This window comes from Tasmannia lanceolata, unplaced genomic scaffold (genome assembly GCF_043159265.1).
Source record: "Tasmannia lanceolata isolate RefF3 unplaced genomic scaffold, GAP_Taslan_0.1 ptg000015l, whole genome shotgun sequence".
In the NCBI taxonomy this organism is placed as follows: Eukaryota; Viridiplantae; Streptophyta; class Magnoliopsida; order Canellales; family Winteraceae; genus Tasmannia; species Tasmannia lanceolata.
In genome coordinates, this window is record NW_027518692.1 from 9,170,392 (window position 1) to 9,194,100 (window position 23,709).

A 23,709-nucleotide genomic window follows, 5' to 3' on the forward strand; every position below is an offset into this window, starting at 1 on the left:
TTAGAGGGAAATTATATGATTGTGCCTAATTTAGGGGCATATCATCACAAATAAATAAGGAAAAATGATATCAGCACAATCATCTTTTGATATTTTCACTAATGCATCTTGTCTTTTAGTATTTAAGGAGCTGGCAGAAGGTTATTACAATTCTCAAAAAGCTCTCAAAAGCCAATTAAAAAAACAAGCGGAGTCCGTGCAATTATTAAAACATGGTTGTGCTGATATCATTTCCCTAAATTAAAGGTCCCCCAAATAAAAATTGAATAGGGTTGATTCACTTGATTCAAGTTATATAGTCATTAGTCAAGAAATATTTGCCCTATACAAAAATGGGTTTTTGAAGTTCATTTGGGGGCCGTTTGGATACGTGGATTTTAGAATCCAAGTTTTTAGTTTGAAAACAGTGTAAAATAGGATTCATGATCTGGCTGTTGTATGCTGTCCTGGCAGGATCTGCTACTCTTTTGATGAGATTTCTAAAACCTGGAAATATGAGTATCTGCTACTCTTAAGCTGACGGAAAGAAGGGCGAGAAGTCAAAAACAACGGCTAGTTGAAGAATTCCCGGATTCTAAAATCCACATATCCAAACGGCCCCTTGGTGTTGTTGCCATTACTTGGTTTAAATTAAGGGAAATTAAATATGTAGTAAAGGTATGTTAAAGTTCCTTTCAACAAGTAATACATCAGGAGTACAAATTGATAAAAACCACCTCATAAGTTCATATCATATTTCACAGAATCGCCAAAATGGGTATATGAATATTTGCACACTTAAGAGAGTATGTACATTGCTAAAAGAGATAGTAATGGAGTCTAGTGACCCTTTTCCTGCCAAGACTCTTCGCAATCAAAACGAAACACTAGAGATGTCAGAGCTATTATAAACTAGCCATGGATACAGATGGCATTGTACCCTTTTTCCCTTGAATGATGGCAGTTTACCCTGTGATAACAAATGAATCACTTCCAAAGTCTGACAAACTTATCGTGACTTGCGGAGGCCACCAATCCTGTAACATTCGACACTGCCAGGGATGCAATCAGTCCATCATGTGCGGCCAGAGTCATTGTCTTGTTCTCAGCCATGTCCCAAAGTTCCAAAGACTGTAAATATGGACACAATTCAAAAAGATTAATCAATCAATTGGTTGTGCTCATTTTATTAATTTGCACGTTGAACTGGGTGCCAGGAGTGCGTGAGTTAAAACATGATGGAATACTTCAAGAAATCTGTGTATTGATTAGATTCTCATCAAATTTGAGGTATAAAATTTGTATGTAAAACCCAAGAAATCTCAACTGAGCATTCAAAGAATTGCATGAACTGCTGTCAAGTTGACTGAACTTTTACATTCCTAGCAAAAAGAAAATTCATGATGGGGTTCGGATTAAATGAAATGACATTCCAAACACTTCATCTATCTTGCTTTCTCAATGTCCCTGGATGGAGGAGATGCAATTGTGTTTGAGGCTTAGAATGAAAAGTTTCTTGATTCAAAGAGGAAGTCTTTTGATTGTAATGTTAGCCATTACTCTATTCTAGCAAAAGATCCAATAACTAATATTTCTTGGCTCATGAAAGGCTTTTTATTGTAATGGTATCCTCCACCATATTCTAGCAATTTAGGCATATGCCTAGATTGTGAACCTGCGGCTGGTGAATTATTACTATTTAGGTAATTATTTTGAACCAAGTTCAAATTTGAGGACGAGTTAATGATAAATAAGTACTTTGGTTTTATTAAACACCCAACAGTCTGAATTTTAAGTTAATGTACGGTGTCAGCATGGGATAAGATGTAATAACAATCTTTTCCGTGTTTACTAGCATTAGATAAAAAGAAGACCTTTCAAAACATTGCCTATCCTGCAATGCAAAAAACGAAAATCAGATCCATGTTCCCATTGGGTTCAAGTGTTGTTCTATACTTCAACTCAACTCAACTCAACTAAGCCTTTGTCCCAAACTAGTTGGGGTCGGCTAATGAATCCTTTAGAAAATTTTCATGAAGAACGTGAAAGGATCTACCCGGCTCAAATTGACGAAGTCTAATCCTAACACTAGCTGGGTTCGTCTACATGGATCATTTTCTTCCATTCCATCCTATCCAAGGTCATGTTCTCTGTTATGTTCCTAGCCCTCAGGGCTTTCCTCACTGTTTCTAACCAAGTTGTTTTCGGCCTGCCCTTACCTCTTTTTACTCCATCAACTTGGCACGAGTCACTTCTTCTCACTGGAGCATCCAAAGGCCTACATGGATATGCCCAAATCATCTTAAGCGATGCTCTCTCATCTTCTCCTAAATTGGTGCCACCCCCACCTTTTTTACGGATGTCTTCATTTTTAATTCGATCTAACCTTATGTGGCCGCACATCCATCTAAGCATTCGCATCTCTGCTACACAATTCGACTAAATTCCGAAATATTAACATGCATTTTTATGACTATTGTATCTCTTTTGTTCTGAATTCATATCAAATGTTTAAGTCTTAATGTAAAATATATGCATATGGATCTATGACGAGCAGAGTACATTTCTTAAAGATCTTACTATGCAGGGCACAGCTTTTAAGTTAATCCTTGACATGGTAGTGGGGAAGAATCCCATTTTATAGTCGTTATATTTTTTGGGAGATGAAGTTTGGATGGCCAGACTCGGGCAAAATTTCTACTAGGATGGAAGACGGAACCCCTTCGCCTATCGATTTCAGGAAAAGAAATTGAAGTTAGACGACAACTTCTTAAATCTTATCTGATAGGTCCAGTGAGGGAGAAAGGAAAATGCATTGATAATCTCTGGTTCTGGGCCAGAAAGCTTTGGGGTATCCCGTCCCTTCCGAAACCTAGTATCCTGGAGGGGAATGATGTCCTTTTCATGTTTGATTCTGAAGATCTAGCGTTAAAAGTCCTCAAAATGGAGGGAGAAGCATGTGTTGATCATCTTGTCTTCTTGCGAAAGTGGGACCCTGAGTATCACCGTGGTGCGGAGGAGTTTTGGGTCAATTTCTATGGTATCCCCCTCCATGGTTGGGCGATGTCCACGGTCGAAGCCCTAGGTAATTGCCTTGGTACGGTGCTGGAAGTACGAATGGAACAAAATCGCGGTCAGTCTATGAGTTATGCATCGGCGCGAATCCTCACCCCCAAATGGAGGCTAACATACCCTTTTTTACGTCTGGAAATTCAAAATGCAATTTTTATGGTTGGTATGGAGGTTCAGGAACAAGCAACGCGTCCCCAGTCCATGACAGAATCATTGGTGGGGCTAACATCATTCCTGTCGACAAAGTTGCCCTGTCGCCGGGAGATCTCCAAGTATTTTCAAAAAAGGGACGAACGGTCACTTTCGGCCGAGAAGCTGTCAGAAAGGAACCTGGTGATGGGACGAGTGACAGTGTGAACCCACACGATGTCAGGAGCTTTGGGCCTTCAGTGGGTCATGCAGAGGAGCTGCCCAAATTCAAATTCAAAACTCAAAAAGTTTTTCCAGTAAAATAAAGCAGAGACAATGACTTTTGGTGAAAGAAAAAGGTGGCATCAGGAAAATGGGGATAAAATTAATCTAGATTTAGGAGGACTAGAAGACAAAGTCAAGCGAGCCTTGGGTTTTCTTCGCAGGATTGCAGGTGGGGACAGCTTTAAAACAAGGGTATTGCAGAAGAGAAACAACTTCACACGTGAATGGAGGAAAAAACGTGAGGCCCCTACAGTTGGTTCACTAAAGGAAAAGCAAGAAAAATCGGGCATTAAAAACCCAAGATGTGGAAGCATTCAGTCTCTGCTCCCGATAGAAGTTTTTCCGGCGACGCTCTTGGGAAAGGTTCTTCTGAACCTTCTGTCAAGAGTGGCGGTTTTAAAAGTCTCTCTTAATGGGGGTTCAATCCTTGCTCCCAATGAAGATGGGATTCTAGAACATAAGAGGATTGGGAGTAGATTAAAGAGTTCATTTTTAGTATCAATTATTCCTGGTGGTGATCTGGGAATAAAAATAATGGGGGGAACAGTGATAGCACCTGTACCTATGACGTTATCATGATTAGCCTTATGGTAAAGAAGTTTTAGTTATCTATATCTGCTTCAGTCGAGGTATACAAGTTGTGGGACCCAAGTATAAGTTTTAGGCGGTCAAACCACTACATACAATAGGGAGTCGCATGATTTCGAATTTTAAGATCAGAGAGTGTCAGCTTAACACCTTTTTGTGAAGATTTTAGAAGGATGAAGAATTCTCGTGCGCAGCTCAGGAATGCAATGGATAATGTTATGGCATTTAGTTTTTGGACCATAGTCACAATCCTAGGTCGGAATGGCCTATCATGAATATCTAAAGATTGTGCCAGATATGATCTGTAGGGAAGAGTGAGAAAGGAAAGGAATTATTACTCCCTCGGTTTCTGGTTTAGGTGGCTTTTCCTCTGCCCCTTTAATGGTAGTGGTGGCGGTTCCTTTTTACTGGCTTTATGATTCCCTTTTTGGGCTAAACTAGTCTCGATACAACCACTTTTTCGAGAATTGGTAATGGGCCTAAGGTTATGTGTATAGGGGCGGCTCTTTCAACTTCTTTTGGTTCCCCAGTAAAGGGAAGTGTAATCATCTAGTTTCTGGAAAATGGCTGCTTCTTCTTCTTCTTCCGTGGATCGTAGAACTTTCAAGAGGTTAAGGAGAGAGATCCTGGACCTTTCCGAGTGGTTTCAGCACCGCCGGTGGGTTCGTAGCTTGCAATATGATAGGACTAAAGCCTCAGTGGAAGCTCCCACCATCCCTGAATAGGTTAAGAGGATAATTAGACGACAATGGCGGCAATTCCAGGTGGATTATAGGATGGTTCCTGAAGAATTTTTTCCTGTCACTGGTACTTACAACATAAAGGATATTTGTATACCAGTTTACAAATTTTCTTTCTTTCAAGGTTGTTTGGAGTTTACAAACGACTTAAGGCAGTTAGAATGGGAGGTAAAGAAATACCTTTGCATTCGAAAAATAGCTGATCTGATTTCAATTCGGAAGAACCCTGTGGAAGAGGTCCCCTTTCCGTAGTTCGCCTCAGACTATTGGCCTGAAGATATGGAATTGGAACTAGACATTGGAATCCTATCAGTGGAGTTGAGCGATTGTGCATGATAGCTGTCAGCCATAGGTCCCTTGGTTTTTATTCAAAAGGTCTTAAAAGAAATTTTTGGAAGTTAAAATTCGGTTATGTCTGGATCGAGAAATTGTGAAGATGGCAAAGGAGTAGGATGGAATTCTGTGGAAATTTTTGGCTGTTGGTAAACGAAGAGAATGATGGGACGACTTGGATGGTGATGGACTACTGTATTGAAATCTGGATACAGATTAGTTTATCTCGCCTAGACTAGTGCCGGCATGTCGGCCTAGTTCACCTTAATATTTTGTACTGCAAAATGGGACTACTGGTCCCAATTGCTATCTTAATATTAATAAAATATGTCTGTTTTCAAAAAAATAAAATAACATGTCCACTCTTTCAAGGTGACCACCCTGTGTCCTCTGCCTCAATATCTGTACTCTGACAGTAAAAAAATAACATGTCCACTCTTTCAAGGTGACCACCCTGTGTCCTCTGCCTCAATATCTGTACTCTGACAGTAAAAATCCCCATGTTGAGATTAAATAAATATGGCGTGACAACAAATACAATCTCTGTGGGGTTTCACCTGAGAGTTTCTTATATTTTCTAGTATTAAAAGCACCCGCATAGCATTTCTCAGGCTGCTACTTTTGACACCTAAGGTCTACGTTTTACAGCAAGCAAAGCTCAATTTACAAAGTTTTAAAAACACCAATCTGTTATGTTTTTTTTTTTTTTTTGAGTCGTGTCTGTCTGAGAAAGATCCATATCTACTTCTAATATATAAGGATGTGCCAACAAACTTTCCTAATGAGCATTCATGTGAGACATTCTTTTGTGAGTTTCTTTGTGTTATAATACAACCACACTCACAGATATCATTTCTCAGGTTCCCATCTCTTAAAAGTAAAACTAATGTCAAATGTAACAGCAAAAATGTTCAAGTTAAAAAAGGTTTTACGCCACTCATGAATATAAATGAACAAGTTGATGGACAGTAGTATGCTGCATGAAATATTAAAGCAGGAGACTTGCCTGGTAACAGCCAATGACCAACAAAGATGGATAGGAGGGGTGGAAAACACACGAGTGAAATTTGTTGCCGTTGCAGTTCAACTCGTGCACGCACTCACCTTCACTCCCAGAACCGAACGTCCAGACCCTAACAGAGTCTTCACTAACAGACGCCACATATTCACCTGAAGGATTCCAACAGACAGAATGGACAGGCTTCATGTGCCCCTGCCATTACAGCCCATATAAAAATTGTTCATAAAGGTTAGTTATTCAATTTGAAGAAACAGATCATGTCAGAGATCAGGTAAATGCAGAAAAAGATTGGCTAAAATAGACATTTTCTAATTACAATACAAAATCATACATAATAGTAGAGCATATAAAAGGAGAAAATCATTGACAATAATAACTGGGAGATGATTTTTTTACCCAGCGTCCCCCCCCCCCCCCCCGCGCGCGCGCACGCCTTTTAACGTGAACAGTGGCCAACTTTAACTCTTTTTGGCGTCAAATCACATTAGGGGGGGGGGGGGGGGGGGAGGGATGCATACTGCAGGGGGGTGAAAAAATCATCGCCCGAATAACTGGACTTCTCTAGCAGATGTGTATTCCACTTGGTGATTAGAGTCTATCCCTGATATTTTCAAAATATAGCGCTTTTATCGCAACATTTTGATAAAATGACAAATCTCGAAATAATCACGAGAATCTAAAAAAAAAATAGCGATATTTTCATGTACCACTGTTAAATCTGACAATTGGCAAAGAATCACTCCTGCTGTTATTAATCAACAAACAGGCCTCCATCAATGAAGTTCATCAGGTGTTTTGCAGAGGTTCACTACCAATAATGGTGTTTGCAAGTTTCAGTTATATAATTTTCCCCTTTTGGGAGCTGGAGTATCTGGGTTCGGAAGCATTTACATTGTTGTTGTTTGTGGAGTTTAAAGTAGATGCTTCTTAAAAACACCAACTCCCCACCCCCACTACCGTTACTAAAAGAGGTGTTCACTAACCAACCTGTAAAGAATGCCGGCAAACTTGGGTCTCCACATCCAGTATGGATACAACATTCTCAGCAGCAGCGGCAAGATACCTTCCTTGACGAGGTTGGAATCTCATTTGGGTTGTCCCACCCTGAATAAAGAAGAAAGATAATCAAACACAACACGGTAAAACATTGGTAAAGTCCAGAAAATCATGGCCCACTAATGACCACAGTTAGCAAAACGTAATTTGGCAATAAAACGGGACGGCAAAAATTCAAGTTTAAAATGGTTTGGTTAAAAAAACATCAAAAAAACAGAAACACAAAAAAATGCATTTAAAATTTTGTAATTTACAAAATATAATACAGGTAAAGCTGAAAACTTGACCAAAAAACATGGGGAGAAGTCAAATCAATCCTTGTTCATACATGGCTTTCTCTAGTACGAAATGAGCCACTTCAAATAGGTTCATTGCTCCGGCCCAGAATACGATGAATCCGGCATGGGCTACGTGAGCCCCGAGTAGTTTACCGGACCTAACCCCAGGAAGGAGTACACCAAAGACAAAGACAATCCAACCAAATAACAAGGGCACGCCTTCGCGGCTTTATCTGCCATTACACGAGTACTTATTCATATTCGACGAAGGCATGCCACACTAGGAACAGTTTGTGGATAAGTATTGTCAACTAGAGGGAAAGCTCTATCAACTCCTTATTCCCACTCATGACTTGACCAAAAAACGTGTTTAATACGTTTAAAACATGTTTAAAAACGTTTTCCTAAAAAAAAGGGAGTTTTTTTTTACTGTGAAAGTTTTAAATGGAGTTTTAAATGGCAAACCATTAAAACAATTTTACACGGCATTTAAAAAAAAACACCACTTTTGCTAACTATGCTAATAACTAGCAGTTACAAGCTGCACTCATAAACTAAGACTTCTGATGCGTACCTTGAATACTCTAGTGCAGCTACCATTTTTTATACTCCAATACCGCATTTCACTGTCTCCGTCACAAGAACAGATGAGATCCTCTTTATTTGGATGAAAGTCGAGGGACATAACAGAAGCAGAATGCCCAGTAAAAGTGCGAATCGAAAAGCCTGGCTGCACAACAATGCCATCTAGTCAAGAGAACATCTGGCATGTTTGCGACATCACAATTATAATTCCAAGTACCACCTTATTCGGATCACATTTAACCAATTCATAGCACAGCGAAAATAATTCATGCATGGAAACAGAATTGAGCGTCCATGGATCAGTGATAAAACTAAAGGACACAATAGAACCACCATTAATGTTCGGAATAAAAGACAAGAAGACCATTGATTGTACAGGGTTGGGAGCCTCCTGCTCGTGGCTTCTTGAAGCTAAACTTTGACGGTTCTAGCTTAGGCAACCCTGGTCCGGCTGGGATCGGTGGTGTCCTAAGAGACGATCTGGGCACAATGAAGTGGGCTTTTGCTGATCCTATAGTGTGACCGACTCCCATGAAGCGGAGGTCCGTGCGGCTCATCAAGGCATAAAAATGGTGGAGGGAGAAGATTTGGATAAGGTGGTGATGGAACGGGATTGGATCAATGTTATTCGTTGTTCAGTGATTCTCGAGTTTACCCGTGGAGATTTGCTCAGTTTTTCAAAGAAATTCATGATTTGGTAGGGGCATTCGAAAATCTCTTTCCGCCGTGTTCGAAGAACAGCAAATGGGGTGGCGGACCAGTTATCTAGAAAGGGGGGGTCAGGTTGGAGGCTTTCGAACAATATGATTTTCTACCGCCTTGAGGCTTTAAATTTTGGCAATGGCTCTCCTCTATTGCTTGTATTTTCTGTTCTCCACCACCCCCCTATTTTCTTGAAAGCTTCCACCATTCAAAAAAAAAAGACAAGAAACAAGTGTGTGCAAGGAAATTTAGAACAAGAGTAAAGAGAATTTCCACTTACATTGTCAGCATCCCAAACCCTGACAGTTCTGTCAAAAGAAGATGTAGCCAGACGAGGCGTGCTTGGACCGAAACGAACATCCGTAATCAGATGGGAATGTTCTTCTAGAGTAGTCTTTGGCTTTAAAGTATCAGTACACCACAATACAGCCTGCATTGCAAAATTGTCAAAAAATTTCAGTCCAAAATATTCACTTTGAGATCAAAGTTTTACATGCTCACAACTTTCTTGCATTTCACATGATAGTCTGACAGAAAATTTCCACTCACCTTTTTATCATGGCCACCACTAGCAAGCAGTTTTCCATCTGATGAAATGTGGCAGCAAACAACTTTAGTTGAACTTGCTCGGATAAAACCAACCTCCGTAAATGTAAACCCTGACAGAAGAAACAAATATATGCCTCAATAGAAATTCCTCAAAATGAAGAATGAAAACATCTGGTAATTGAAAATGTCCAACCATCAATATATATTTGTATCATGGTCTAGTTAAAGTTGAGGCATTCAAATATTCAATCGAGCATAGGAAACAGAATTAAGCACACCTTTGCTGACATCCATAGAGCGGCCAACTGTATCCCGGCGGTCCGCATCATCATGAGATAAGAATGATTCAACGTTATCATCTAAAGATCCATCCTCCACAAACCGATCCATATCAGCCTGCAATTCAATATCTTTACCATCCCACTGCCAAAATGGAGTACTAATGAGACTCTGTGCGAGTAAGGATTTTACATTGTCTAAGAAAGTATTATTTTACCGTTGCTCGACACAAACTAGATATACAAACAGAGAGATACTCACCAACTGATTTGATGGTGATGTAAGCGTTCCGGTTCCATCAGGGCCAAACATAATCAGAGGCTTAGATGAGCTAGCACTGCGTTGCAAAGAAGGCATTGAGATCACATCTCCTGGTGTATGAGATGAGGGTGTTGAGGGACCTGAACCCGGGGAGGGTCTTGCAGTATTTGCGGTTCCTGAACTATTGGCAGGACCTGTAGATGACACAGGCTGTTTTCTCTTCCACCCAGTCTGACTCTTTGAAGCCTTCAAAATGCATAAAGCAAATTAAGCAGTAGCCAAACTGAAGTTTAAAAAATGAAAACACAACTATATGGTCTCTGTCAAAGCATAAAAAATATCCAGTATAAAATTATTCTAATTATTGCCTAATTGCGAACCATAAAAAAAATAAGGTTATAAGCTATACATAAACATAGCACATCTCACTAGGAGAAAAGACAGACCTGATCATTTCCTCGGAACATGTTTGACATGTTGCCATCCACTGTGATGTTACTGGGCCCCATTTTGTCTTGCTGATGAAGATGGTGGTTTGAACCCTGCGACTGCTGACTCAAAAGCTGTGGCTGCTGATTACTGTTCTGTTGTTGTTGTTGCTGTTGCAGCTGAGCTATTTTCTACTACACACAAATGAGTCTGATAAGGAAGCCTGAATGCCTTAGAACGGCTGTAAATAAGTAATAACAAATGCTACAATAAGGAAGCCTGAAGGCCTTGAATGAACGGAAGTAAGAAATAACACGCCCTAAAATAGTCCAATGTAACTGAATCAAATGACCTTTATACACCATTGGTTGTTGCTGCTACTTCATAAATATAAAAACAATGTGATGAAATTATTTAAGTACAAACAAAAGGCAACAATAAGGCGCCGTCTGGTTTACAGTAGAATGCCCTTTTCCATTGAAAGTTGACTGAAAACAGGTCAAATTTCATTTTGACCGCTTTTTCCATGTGTCTGGTTGCATTCCTTGTCTGCCCACATGTAATATCCCCCATCTCTCCCCCCCCCCCCCCCCCCCCCCCCCCCGCCCACACACACACCACCCAAAAAAAAAAAAAAAAACACCCACCAACACCAACACCACACTCACACGCGAGCGCGCGCACAAACATGAAAATTTCCCCTCAAAACTAAAAAACTATTGTTTTGATTATGACACCCCCTTTGAACCCTTGTTTTGATAATGACACCCAACCTCCATGTAGGGTCCATTTCAGTTCATTTCTCTTCAGCTCCTAGGATTGCAAGCAGAGGGAACCTAAGGGACATATCAAAGTTAGAGAGCAGATTAAAGGCCTTGGGATTTCGCTGAGTTAGTTTGAAGGGAATTTTGTTCATCACAAGAGATGATTTGTGTAGCTGTTGTAAAGTAGTACTGGAAAGGGAGAATTTGTAATGTTCCTTTTTAGGAACATTGATCAAGTGTTGTGGACCGGGTGGATGTGTAAGGATCGGGCTGTGTTGGGCCCTTTTTGTGTATTTGAGCATCTTTCGTGCGGTTGGATCGTATTGAAGTGGCCCACTTGTGGGGACATTGGAATGGGAACATTGTCCTTTTATTTTGTAATTTTCCAAGCAACATTGAGTTTAATGGATATGGGATCCATGGGCAGCACTCTCTTGGTTATTCTCTAAAGAAGGGGGTCGAATTGATAAAGACACCCATATGTCTTGGGGTAGGTGTAATTAGGCTATAAGTAACAAATGGTGAAGGATGAGAGTATTCTGCAAATTTTCTACTATGTTTCGTTGATAACCAAGAACATCACACAGCTAGTGAAGTTGTGCATGTTGGTGAGGGGAGTGAATAGAACAGTGTGTTCTTTCTCCTCTTGCAACCGGTGCAGTGAGCATCATCTACTTCCCATGTGATCAAAGTGCGGTGAGCATCCTCATCTCCAAACACTACCCAATCATTCTCCCCATCATCTCCACCATTCCCTTCACATCCCCCTCCACCTTATTTGTTTGTATCAGTCCAATTGCTACTAAGAATGACAGATGATCAATGCATTCCCAAAATGTATGTTATTTCATGTATTTTGATGTGAAACTGTGTAAATATCAATCATGGAATGTGCTGATATTATGTGAGCATTAAATCAACGTGAGAATGACATATGATCAATGCATTCCCAATGTATGTTATTTCATGTATTTTGATGTGAAACTGTGTAAATATCAATCATGGAATGTGCTGATATTATGTGAGCATTAAATCAACGTGACATTGTCCTTTTATTTTGTAATTTTCCAAGCAACATTGAGTTTAATGGATATGGGAATCAAATTTAACAATGGTTTTCTTGTCTATGCGTTGGGTCTTTGAATTTATGCAATCATGCCCATGTGAAGAAGAGAGAAACCAATGTCCCCACAACTGGGCCACTTCAATACGATCCAACCGCACGAAAGATGCTCAAATACACAAAAAGGGCCCAACACAGCCCGATCCTTACACATCCACCCGGTCCCTTAGTAGCAATTGGACTGATACAAACAAATAAGGTGGAGGGGGATGTGAAGGGAATGGTGGAGATGATGGGGAGAATGATTGGGTAGTGTTTGGAGATGAGGATGCTCACCGCACTTTGATCACATGGGAAGTAGATGATGCTCACTGCACCGGTTGCAAGAGGAGAAAGAACACACTGTTCTATTCACTCCCCTCACCAACATGCACAACTTCACTAGCTGTGTGATGTTCTTGGTTGGATGTGGGCCCACGGGCCATCTAGTGTCCAAAGGGGCCAAGAGATGGACATATTTTGTAATATTTCTTCATTGGGGAAGAAATGACATTGGCACCCATGTATGGGTGAGTTGAACGTTTTTGTTGCATTGGGTCAAGAAGCCACAAGTGGGCCACTTCAATACGATCCAACCGCACGAAAGATGCTCAAATACACAAAAAGGGCCCAACACAGCCCGATCCTTACACATCCACCCGGTCCACAACACTTGATCAATGTTCCTAAAAAGGAACATTACAGAATAGCAAGGGGGGGATTATTTGAGAGATAAAAAACTCCTCTGAAATGGGTTCTCAAGCTAAATTTAACAGTTCTATTAGTAACCCAAGTCCTGTGGGTGTGTGTGTGTGTAGTCAGATTAGAGATGGTGGCGAACATTGATCCCTAGTGTAGGTGTTCAGATTAGAGATCATAAAGGAGCTCAGATAAGTAGCAATTTTCAGTCCTAACATCAAGATTTTTTACTAAGACGATGCATAAGCCCTTCTGCATGGAACTAGCATCCTTTTGAATTATTTTGGCAGACCATCGTGCCAGAAGGGTGGTTCTATGAACATCATTTAAATGGTTGATAAGAACTGTCTGTTTCCACGGAGAATAGTAGACATGTTGGCATTTTGGATTTCTGCACAACTCATGGTGCATTTTCTTATAAGACGAGTTATAGTGATGTACACTATTCTAACTATAGTAACATATAAATATCAGTACAACTCTATTCAGCAGCAGATATAATATAGGACGAGTTATAGTGATGTACACTATTCTAACGATCATACAGCTTCCTAGCCACCCTCAGACTACAACCATGTAACGAAAAAAAAAAAAAACTTAAAAAGATCTCTCACCTAACTTAAGTGTTAGTGTGTTAATCACAGAAACGGATAGAGGAAAGGATAATAAGAAAACACACTAAATGAATTCCTAAACCAAGGGGAACATACTTGTTAAAGTACATATCTTTAAAAAAAAATACTTGTTAAAGTATAAAAGATTAAATAACACCTTCTCTCCAAAAGCTTAAGCTTTTGGAGTAACTAGTAGTTTCACATGTTATCAGAGCAAATGCCTGGGTTCAAACCTCCTTGGTAGCAAAAATCCACATGCAATGGCCAAACCCAAAAAGAGGGGCCACATGTGCCACGTGTAGGCCAACCCCAAAAAAGAGGGGCCACACGTGAGGGGGAGTGTTAAAGTATGAAAGATTAAATAACACCTTCTCCAAAAGCTTAAGCTTTTGGAGTGACTGGTAGTTTCACAATACTAAATGAGTTCCTACAGAAAACAATAAGAACCACAGCAACAGCAAATTTATTGAACCCCAATACACAACAGTAGCAATTCAGGACATGGAGACAGGTAGAGAAGAAGAGCACCTTAATTAACATATCTGTCTCTCCGCGAGGTTGCATTGGAGATCCAACATTCTGAAGTACATCACCGACCGAATTTGACTGACCATCCTTCCCGAGAACCATACTCCTGTTGCTTAGAAGCATTCTCAATCTTCTGCTGTCAACATCACCTGTTGATGGGGATGTCAGATTTTGCTGTGCCTGAAGCAAAAGCTGCTGCTGCTGCTGCGGAGTCAGCATATGTAATTGATGAAATGGTTGCTGTGAGGACTGCATAAATGACTTTTGCTGTTGTAGAATCCCTGAGCGAAGCTGATCAAAGCCCTATAAAAAGTGAAACATGACAAAGTAAGCAAAACAGGACCTACACGAAGAATCTTCACTGGGAGTAACTCAGGGAAACGAAAGACAGAATGTCAAGTTACATTAACACGCATATCTTCATTGATCACATAATGGAAAGTCTAAGAATAGATCTCTATGAAACACTATATTGAATCACATGCATCTTATTAGAAATTACAAATACTCAACCATTCAAAAAAAAAAAGAAATTACAAATACTTATCAACCATTTCCTGTCTAACAGCCTTTAAATGATATCAGAAAACCAGAAGCTGCAATTATTTCCTCAAGTGTTTAAATTAAAATATTTCCACAGAGAGATGGTAAACAGTGCAATAATGGAGAGCGAAAAATACCAAAAACACAAACACATGAGATGCAAAAGATAGTAATGGAACCACCAATACTAAGTTAAGAGGATAATGGAGAAAAAAGGAGGGTTGGACAGAATTAAAATTGTTGGTCAAACGCTCAGCTAGCTAGTCAGCCAGCACTTAAATCATTTTCTATAATGACATGGGGCTTCTACCCAATTTCCAGCATTTCCATAACTCGAAGTGAAAATTTACATTTTTATTGTGCTATTAAAAATGCTAATGCATCTCCTTCAATCCATAATTTGCAAGGAAAAAGGATGCAGCAACCTTGAGGCTGACAAATGACGAGACAAGTGCAAGTAAGAGAAATTGTACCCACAGAATAGGGCTGCAAATACTAGAGCCAATGTTCTGAAAATCGGAATCGTATCGTAAATCGTAAGAGGGGTCGAATCGTAAATCGTAAGATTTTTTCAGATTTATATATAAAAATCAGAAAAAATTAATAAAAAATAGGAAAAATTACAAATAAGAATAAAAAGAGCAATTATCAATTTTCCATTCAAAACGATTAAAATAAATAATATGAAATGCTTGATAACCACTTAACCGATTGTCATAACTCATAAGTAAAATTAATTAACCATTCATAACTCAGTTCAAACAAACATAATAGGGCACACGGCACACCCTTGGTTGTTTTAGATTAAAATCGGGACTTCTATTATTGATTAAAGGCTCTGTTTGTTTTGGATTGTGAGAACAGATTGTGAGTACATAACATTAACAGATTATTTGACCCACAATTAAACGTAAATTTTGGTCTAATAATCAGTTTTGCACTCGAAATCAGTTCTCAGAATCCAAAAAAAAACAGAGCCTTTAATCAATTTTGGACTCTAAATCAGTTCTCAAAATCGAGAACAAACAGAGCCTAAAAGGGGTCAGTACTATTTGTTTTGGATTTTAAGAACTGATTGGAGTCCAATCGGTTCTCAAAAGCCAAAACAAACAGAGCCTAATCAGTTTCAGACTCAATCGGTTCTCAAAAGCCAACACAAACAGAGCCTAATCAGTTTCAGACTCAATCGGTTCTCAAAAGCCAACACAAACAGAGCCTGATCAGTTTTGTACTCTAAATCAGTTCTCAAAATCTAAAACAAACAGAGAAAACAGTCGGCCCTATCTGTTTTCGATTTTAAGAACTGATTTGAGTCGAATCAGTTTTCAGAATCCAAAACAAACAGAGCTAATCAGTTTTGGACTCCAAATCAGTTCTCAAAATCGAAAACAAACAGAGCAAAGGGTCAGCCCTATCTGTTTTAGATTTTAAGAACTGATTGGAGTTGAATCAGTTCTCAAAATTCAAAACAAACAGAGCCTAATAATCAGTTTTAGACTAAATCAGTTCTCAAAATCGAAAACAAACAGAGCCGGAGTGATGGAGAAGGTAGGAGGAGAAAAAAAAACAGAAAACAAAAACCTACCTAAAACCGAAGTGGGTTTGGGACCTACCTAAAACCGAAGTGGGTTTGGGACCTTTCTTCTTTTCCTTTTCTTCCTCGTCTCGTATTCCACTCTTTCTTCTCCTTCTTGCCTTGAACGAATGGAGGAGGAGATTGGAACCCTAAGATCGAAGTGGATTTGGGCTTTTTGGGTGCTTTTGTAACCCTAAAGGCGTCGTAAACATGAGAAGTCGAGAGAATGGGAAGATAAAGTCGTAAAAACCCTTTTACATAAGTTGTGGGGCCCACTTTATTTTAAAAAACAGATTCTGGATTGAATCGGACGATTCACTTGCATCGTACGATTCACGATCGAATCGTACGATTCAATCCAAAAATGATTCTAGCTAACGATTTAAATCGTGAGGTGTACGATTCGATTTGAATCGTACGATTTTGACAACGTTGACTAGAGCAACTCCAAGCCCTCAGTTCAAAAGAAAAACTAGAGCCCAGATCTGCTACAGTTATCTGAGCTACAGTTGCCATAATTTTGAGTTTATAGGGTAGCTGTGCGTGTGGCTACTACATGTGCAGACAAAAAGTACAGTGAGCCCCTCATTATTGGATGATCTAAACTACTGATTTGTGGTTCCCAATGAAGATAGGCAGAGGCACAAAAATCAGTTCCATAGGATGATCCTAAGCTTCGATTTGTGGACATTTCTATACCGTGCCCGTCCATTTTACTCCATATATATCGAAGTCTTAGGGTCATCCTATGGCAATGATGGCAACAACGGCAATTTGGCGCACGATTTTCGAGTGGTTCGGTTTTTGACTTTTTGTAGGGTTGTTTCGCTTTTGGTCAGGGAGTTTATGGAGAGGTTGGGTCGTTTGGGTTCTCTAGGGATTAGGCTTTGGGAGATGACTCCATTCTTTGGAGGAAATGGGGGAAAGAAATGCAAGGAGCTCAGAGGATATTTGGTCCTTAATTGCCTAGGTTGTTTTGAAAACTAGATTATGGCTTCATCAGCTTTGTAGGAAAAAGGCTTTTGGGGTTTTTATATTTGCCAAATCCTTGGATATTGGCATGATGTTCTAAAGGGTCGAATTCCTAAGATGAAAAGTATTGCTAAATGGTGGCCCCCAAGGGCAAGTGATTAGATGGCTGCCCCCTTTGGCAACCATGGCATGGCGAGTATTGAAGGCACATTTAGGCTTATAATTGGTTACGTTGGGTGGCTCGGAGAGTAGTAGAATAAGAATTCAAAAAGGAGGAGACAGGCATCTGATATGTCTAGAAGAAGTGGAATAGTGGTAAGTAGTGTTAGGTTACACAGCAGTTCTCTTGGACGGTAGTGGAAAAAGTAGGGGTGTCATTACCAAAAAAGAGAGTGAAGAGAGAGATAGGGAAGAGAGAAAGATAGAAAAGATAAGACCTTTTCCAGCATTCTTCTACCAAAAATTTAACTTTTTGGTAGAATTTGGTTGGGAGATGAGTAGAGGGGACATTAGTGGGCGCCAAGTGTGCAAAAAGGCAATAATGATGGGTAGAACCTGTTAGGGAGTCTAATGGAACTTGAATGCAATATTGATAACCAAACATGGAATGGCATTTGATATTCCACAAATCTACTATATTTCTTCTACGGTTTTGGCAACCAAACAGGGCCGAGGCAAATATTGTATTCTTTTTCGGGTCAGGTCTGCCATGCAGGCTATTCAACAGCGGAGGAGTAAGATCTATATATTGGCTGTATTAGTTTTCTTCATCATGAGGATGGAAAAGTTGAAGGTGGAGGGTGTCGGCCCATGTGATTTCTTGGGCTAAAAGTATGTGTGGACCATAGAGGTTGGTGCGGTACGAGATAACGGAGTAGGTTAGCACAACAAGAGAGATATTATCTTCACATATATTTCCGAGGAGCAAAAATGATATGGCCGATAATTTGGCTATATTGGGAATTTCTAGGGATGCTTTATATGCCAGCTTTGTAATTACGTAGCATAGTTCACTACATAAGGAGGTGATTAGGGTAGTACACTATAAATCAGAATACAATTTCCATGCCATGAATTGCAAAATCTTGGACTTAGGCTGTGAGATGGTTAAGTTCTTCAATTTTTTCTCCATATATAGGTAAGATTTTATTGGCATTGTGAAATATTTGTATATATTTAAATTCCATTATAATATAGTATTTGTTATGTGAGTGTAACTATGCTTGTACGTGTAAAAAAAATAATGTTTTTTTTTTGGCATGGAGAGATCTTCCTACATTTGCTAAAGCCTTTTTTCTGCTTCCTGCTGTAAGGTGATATGTCTCCCACATGTACTTCTGTGATTCCTCATGCATTCCAAGTATTTGTAGCAGGTAGGTTTTTTGTATTAATTTTGTGGATCCAGAGATAAGGTAAAATTTCTTGACAACATTTCAGCTAGACACAACACACACACACACACACACAAGTGGCAAGGGTGAGCGAATTTTGAAGTACAAATCATATCAAATCCAAATCGCAGATTGTCTGTTGAGATAATAATTCAGTGCAAGAACAGATACCCCGAAACTTTCCTGAGATCATATTCTGTGGCTAAAGAAACATGTCTACACTTTCGAAGAGCTGGATTAGGAGCATTTCTTAATGCACTTGACAAAGATTCCTATTCTAGGACTTCCATAATTGAGTAACTACTGTTAACAATTCTGTACATTGACAGCAACAAACATATGCAAAAAGAATATATAATCATCTAGGATTTCCAGTAGGAACTTCTTATAAAAGTGCTACGCAAATGACTTACCGTGAGAGGCCATCCTTTCAAAGTCAAATTGTTACCCCCTTGATTTGATCCTGCAACAGGACAATTACTATCAGCAATAGATGCTTCTATTTATTTATTTTTATTTTTTTTGAATGGCTCGATAGATGCTTCTATGAAATTAAGAAAACAACAACCCAAAAGGTTCCACGCAGGTTGTAACTTTCTCTTTGTTATAAAATAATAGGCAAAAGCAAAAATACAAGAATAAGAAGAGAAAGGGTGGAGAAGGTAATGAGAACTGAAATGATGGAATACAAACTCCACGAGTTAGAATAACTAATACCGGGAACTCCGATTAAAGATCCATCCTGACCTGCTCCTCTGGTGTTCAATACTGGATTCATCTCGCTCTTTATATCCTGTTTCACAATTCCAGTCACACAAAACATAACAAGAAGAAACAGATAACCAAGTAACCACATTCATCAACGCATACCTGAGTAGCTCCCGCAAGCTGCTGGTTACGAGCTTGGATTTGCTGAAGAGTCCCTGACATACCTCCAGCCACCAACACTTGGCTAAAATTGAAAAATAAAGTCAATGGTTATCAACAGTTAAAGACAGTGCATAGTAAGATCAACCCAAGGATAAATAAAATCAAGACAGAACCAGAAATAGCAGAAAGAAATAAAAATGTATCAAGCTAAGATTATTTAAATGTGCCAATACATTCACATGAAGCAATTATAAAATGGGGGTTTCAGATGCTAAGCTACACATATGAACTATGGAGTAGGAAAAAGTAAGGTACCCTGAAGCTTGGCCACTGACTGCAGCTGACTTTAACATAGAAGCATGGTTTGGATCCACAAGTTGGCTCACATTGTCACCAAACCTTTGCTGTAACAGAATTCTAAGATAATTAATAGCTGAGGAAAGAAGAGGATGATAAAGTGCAATACGCTGAAAATGATACCAGCTTTCAGAGATAAAAACGGGTGCCCTATTACGAGAATACCTTCATAGATGTGTCACCCAAAGGGTCCCTCTGAAGCGGCAGCTTTAATTGTTCCTCATACATCTTCGTTGCCAAAGCATTTGCGGTTCCAGGATTTTGTCTCATATGAGGATCATTGCCGACGAGCCCATTGGCATTACCATTTAAAAGATGTGTTCCCTCTCTCCTCTGTTGTTGTTGCTGTTGTTGCTGTTGCTGTTGTTGTGCATGTCTCTGTAATAAAATTTGCTGCATTTGCATGTGTTGTTGTTGCTGCTGCTGCTGTTGTGGTTGCTGCTCTCGAGCCTTCATTAATTGAGTCTGCCATTGTAACAATTTTACAAATGCCTCTATCAGAAATAGCCATTGCAACAAATGTTATAGTTACCATTAAAAAAACCAAAAGAGAGAGAGAGAGAGAGAGAGAGAGAGAGAGAGAGAGAGACAAGTATCATAGTTGTCAATATAGCAAGGCTTTATAATTCTACCAATTTTCACCATGTAGTAAGTATGATAAGAAAATCCTCTGTATGACTACCTAAACTGATTGCAATCCCAATTGGCAGTAAAAAGTTACAAGTTCCCCATCCTCACACCCAAAAGAAACAAAAATATAAGCTTTTAACAAAAAAAATAGTGACAAGGCCACTTCTCTCAAAAGAATCAAGAAACAATTTTGTTTTATGCCTGGATATAAGTGAATTGGCTCCTACAAAACCAAGACATTGCATCCTAAATCAAAGAAATAGCCATCAAAATACATAATAGAACTGACACGGTGTGCTGGCAAGTCACGTAGATATGTAGATAAAAAGAAATCATATAACTGATAAGAAGGTCCCCATATTGGCAACATTTTGCCGTGCGAGAATGATGCCAGAATTCCACAGACGGTTATAGTGAAAAAATTCTAGGCTATGTTATTTTTTATCAGTGCAATTTAGACCTAAGCAGACACAAAACAGTCCATATCATGTTAAAAATGTGAAGTTATGAGCTTTAGAGGTTTAGCCTGACATAAGCGGCAGACACGGATGAATAATTTAAGAGTAAGAAGATGAATGAGAATAGAACCAATACTCACTTCTATGTAAGAGGCAGCAACCTCAGAGTGCTTCTCATTTGTCCTGGCAATGAAGATATCCCAGAAAACAGACCACCACTCGAATAGAAAACCACCAGGAGCATCAATCGCTGAAACCCCACGTCAATCTCAAAATCAAAACCAGTCCAAATGAAAATGAAATGCAAAACTAAAAGCCCAAAAAAAATGTTGAAAAATAGCTATTTTTCATAAAAATTCCAGCATCGTCTTACCAACAGGATCTGAAGATACTTTTCCTTCTGCTTGAAAGGCCTTTGCTGATGCCTGCAAATTCCTCTTCACTAAATAATCATGAATGTACACATCCAGCCTGTTTTCACCAATCCAGAAAAGCAACATCAATTAGAAGAAATACAAATATAAAAATAAGTATATTGCATAGAACAACTGTATAAAACCTAGGCACTACAGGAAAAAATAAACAAAACTCAAAACTAAAATAATATCAAAAGGCAACAATATTATACAAATTAAAGCCAAACAAATAACAACAGCCCAAAACTCAGCCATGAACCAAACCGAGAACAGAACCCAAAACAAATAAGAATAACAAACGCAAAGCACAACAACAAAACCAACAAAAATAAGTGCACAAAACAACAAACCCTTTAAGTAGAAAACCAACACTCAAATGAGAAACACCAAAAGAAGAGAACTCAAATCAAAAGCAACACTGAAATGAATAGAAAACAAATATACCCATGAAAGAAGAAAACTCAAATCAAAACCCCAATAAAATTGAACAAAAAGGGTGCAAAAAGAGCTTATCCAAAACCAAATCCCTGCAAAAAAACAACACTAACAATAAAAAAAAACCAAAATCAAAGAACCCAAAAAGCGAAAGAGAGAAAAGGAGAGGAAAGCTTACATTTTATCGGCTTCCCAGTTGGCCTGAGACATGATTCTAAATCCTAGGCCTCCAAGGACTGTCTACAAACTCATCCTCGCATTAGATTCTAACAACATGCTATTTTGAAGATAATGGCCTCTTATTATAACCCAGATTTCTAAAACCCTTCTCAAAAAACCCGAAAAAATAACACACAGAAGAGAGAGAGAGATCTATACGGCTTGGGGAAGACAAACGATCCCCATTTTTGGAAATGATTAAAAAGTCTTCTAAAAAATAGAAAAGAGAATATAGATATAATAAAACATTAAAAAGGAAAAAGAAAGACAGTGGAGAATGGGTGGTTTCTACTTTCTACCGGCAAGCGCCTTATATTAATTTTTCTTCTTTTTGTCTTTCGTTTTAGGGGTACAGCCCAAGGAACCCAATTTTTTAACCCGAATCCAATCCGACCTGATTTCCAACCCGACGAGGTTCAACCCAATCTGACCCAAGTAACCCTTTTTTCCCAAGCTGAGTTTTTAAGCTTACAAAACAAAATTCATAAAATATGTCGGGTTTCACTCGGGTCGGGTTGCCCAACCCTCAACCCACCCGACCCGAACTCAACCCGGGTTGGGAAAACTCAACCCCGAACCCAAACCAGACCCAACTTTTTTCCGGGTTGAACTCGGCCCGAGTTGCACCCCTAATTTCTTTTTCTGATGTATATTTTTTTTTGTAAAAAAAAAAAAAATATATATATATATATATATATATATATATATATATATATAGGGTGCTCATATTAGCAATACCATATTTTGATATTTGCAAAAACCTTCCTCAAGACTTTTCTAACGTGGAAAACTCCATGAAAGGGTTTTTAAGGTTGCCTTTTACAACAGGGTTTGGTAACCATGAGGGTTTATTCATGATAAACTTATCGAAGGAGTGTTACAAAATGCAAAGAAAATGAATTTTGAGCTTAAAACTAAATTTTGTTGTTTTCCCCATTTTCAAGATAAATCCATTTTCTTGGCATTTTTTTATTCTAAAACATCAAAATCAAGCTTCAATTTATGGTTGCCTGCATGACACTAAGATCACAATGTATATCCCTATTATCCTTCGAATTTTTACTAAATTTGAAAATAAAAATCTTTGGAATTATCCCTATTCTACTGGCTTCCGTCGGAAGTCCGAACAAAACTTCGGACTTCCGAATGGAAGCCAGTATACATAACCAAAATATTGGTTCCATTCGGAAGTCCGAAGGTTTGTTCGGACTTCCGAACAAACGTTCGGACTTCCGACAGAAGACAGTCAAACTTTGTAGTTCGGTAATTGTCATATGTTAGTGCATCCTTTTGATATATTTTTTGTAATTTTAATACTTTGCTTCCATTTTTTCGTAATTTTTCATTTAAAACTTAGCACTTCAGCCACAAATCCCTAATGATTACTATTTTTTGCTTGCAATTATGCTTTTGCTAGCCACCTTTGCACCCATATTACTTCTGCATATCTTTGCATCAAAGGATGGGCCACAAGCCGAGAAGTTGCCTCGGCAAAGGTGGCTAGCAAATTCCCATACAAAAAAAGGAAATGTTATCCACACTACTGTATTTTGATGAGGGCACTCCTCATTTAATTAAAAGTACGGTATGGCCCCCCATAGGATGATCCAAAGCATCAATTAGATGGGCCACAGCCTAAATTGGTTGTGTCCCAAAAATCATTTCCATAGGTTGATCCTAACCCTCCGATCTATAGAGGGATAGGACCAACCCTCTAACATTCTAATCAGAGGGTTAGGATAAACCTACGGAAATGCTTTTTGGGGCACAACCTATTTAGGCTGTGGCCCATCTAATGGACGGTTTGGATCATCCTATGGTGCGGCCCATACCGTACTTTTAATAAAGT

General features: G+C 39.0%; 1 protein-coding gene across 3 annotated transcripts; it reads right to left on the reverse strand.

The window, feature by feature from the left end:
- Positions 1-702: 702 nt before the first annotated feature.
- On the reverse strand, positions 703-22,157 carry LOC143893050 (transcriptional corepressor LEUNIG-like). 3 transcript variants are annotated; one of them, XM_077398002.1, is made up of 18 exons: positions 21,820-22,157; positions 21,164-21,261; positions 20,931-21,040; positions 19,868-20,167; positions 19,661-19,749; positions 19,346-19,427; positions 19,193-19,268; positions 18,889-18,938; positions 13,994-14,296; positions 10,304-10,477; positions 9,858-10,103; positions 9,596-9,713; positions 9,318-9,427; positions 9,049-9,198; positions 8,056-8,211; positions 7,135-7,251; positions 6,133-6,339; positions 703-1,110 (listed from the first exon to the last, which is right to left on the reverse strand). In XM_077398002.1, the coding sequence occupies exons 1-18, from the start codon at positions 21,849-21,851 to the stop codon at positions 967-969; spliced, it is 2,562 nt and encodes an 853-aa protein (XP_077254117.1). In that variant the 5' UTR covers positions 21,852-22,157; the 3' UTR covers positions 703-966. The 3 variants fall into 3 exon arrangements, with proteins under 3 accessions (XP_077254117.1, XP_077254118.1, XP_077254116.1); XM_077398003.1 differs by having other exon boundaries at positions 9,596-9,740; positions 19,223-19,268; positions 21,820-22,156; XM_077398001.1 differs by having other exon boundaries at positions 9,596-9,740; positions 21,820-22,154.
- Between the last annotated feature and the right edge of the window lie 1,552 nt (positions 22,158-23,709).

Coding starts and splice junctions, on each gene's coding strand:
- LOC143893050 (XM_077398001.1), bottom strand. CDS start 21,851: ATGTCTCAGGCCAACTGGGAAGCCGATAAAAT. Junction 19,750..19,867: donor TGGGTGACACATCTATGAAG/GTATTCTCGTAA, acceptor ATTCTGTTACAG/CAAAGGTTTGGTGACAATGT. Junction 9,741..9,857: donor CATCACCATCAAATCAGTTG/GTGAGTATCTCT, acceptor CCATTTTGGCAG/TGGGATGGTAAAGATATTGA.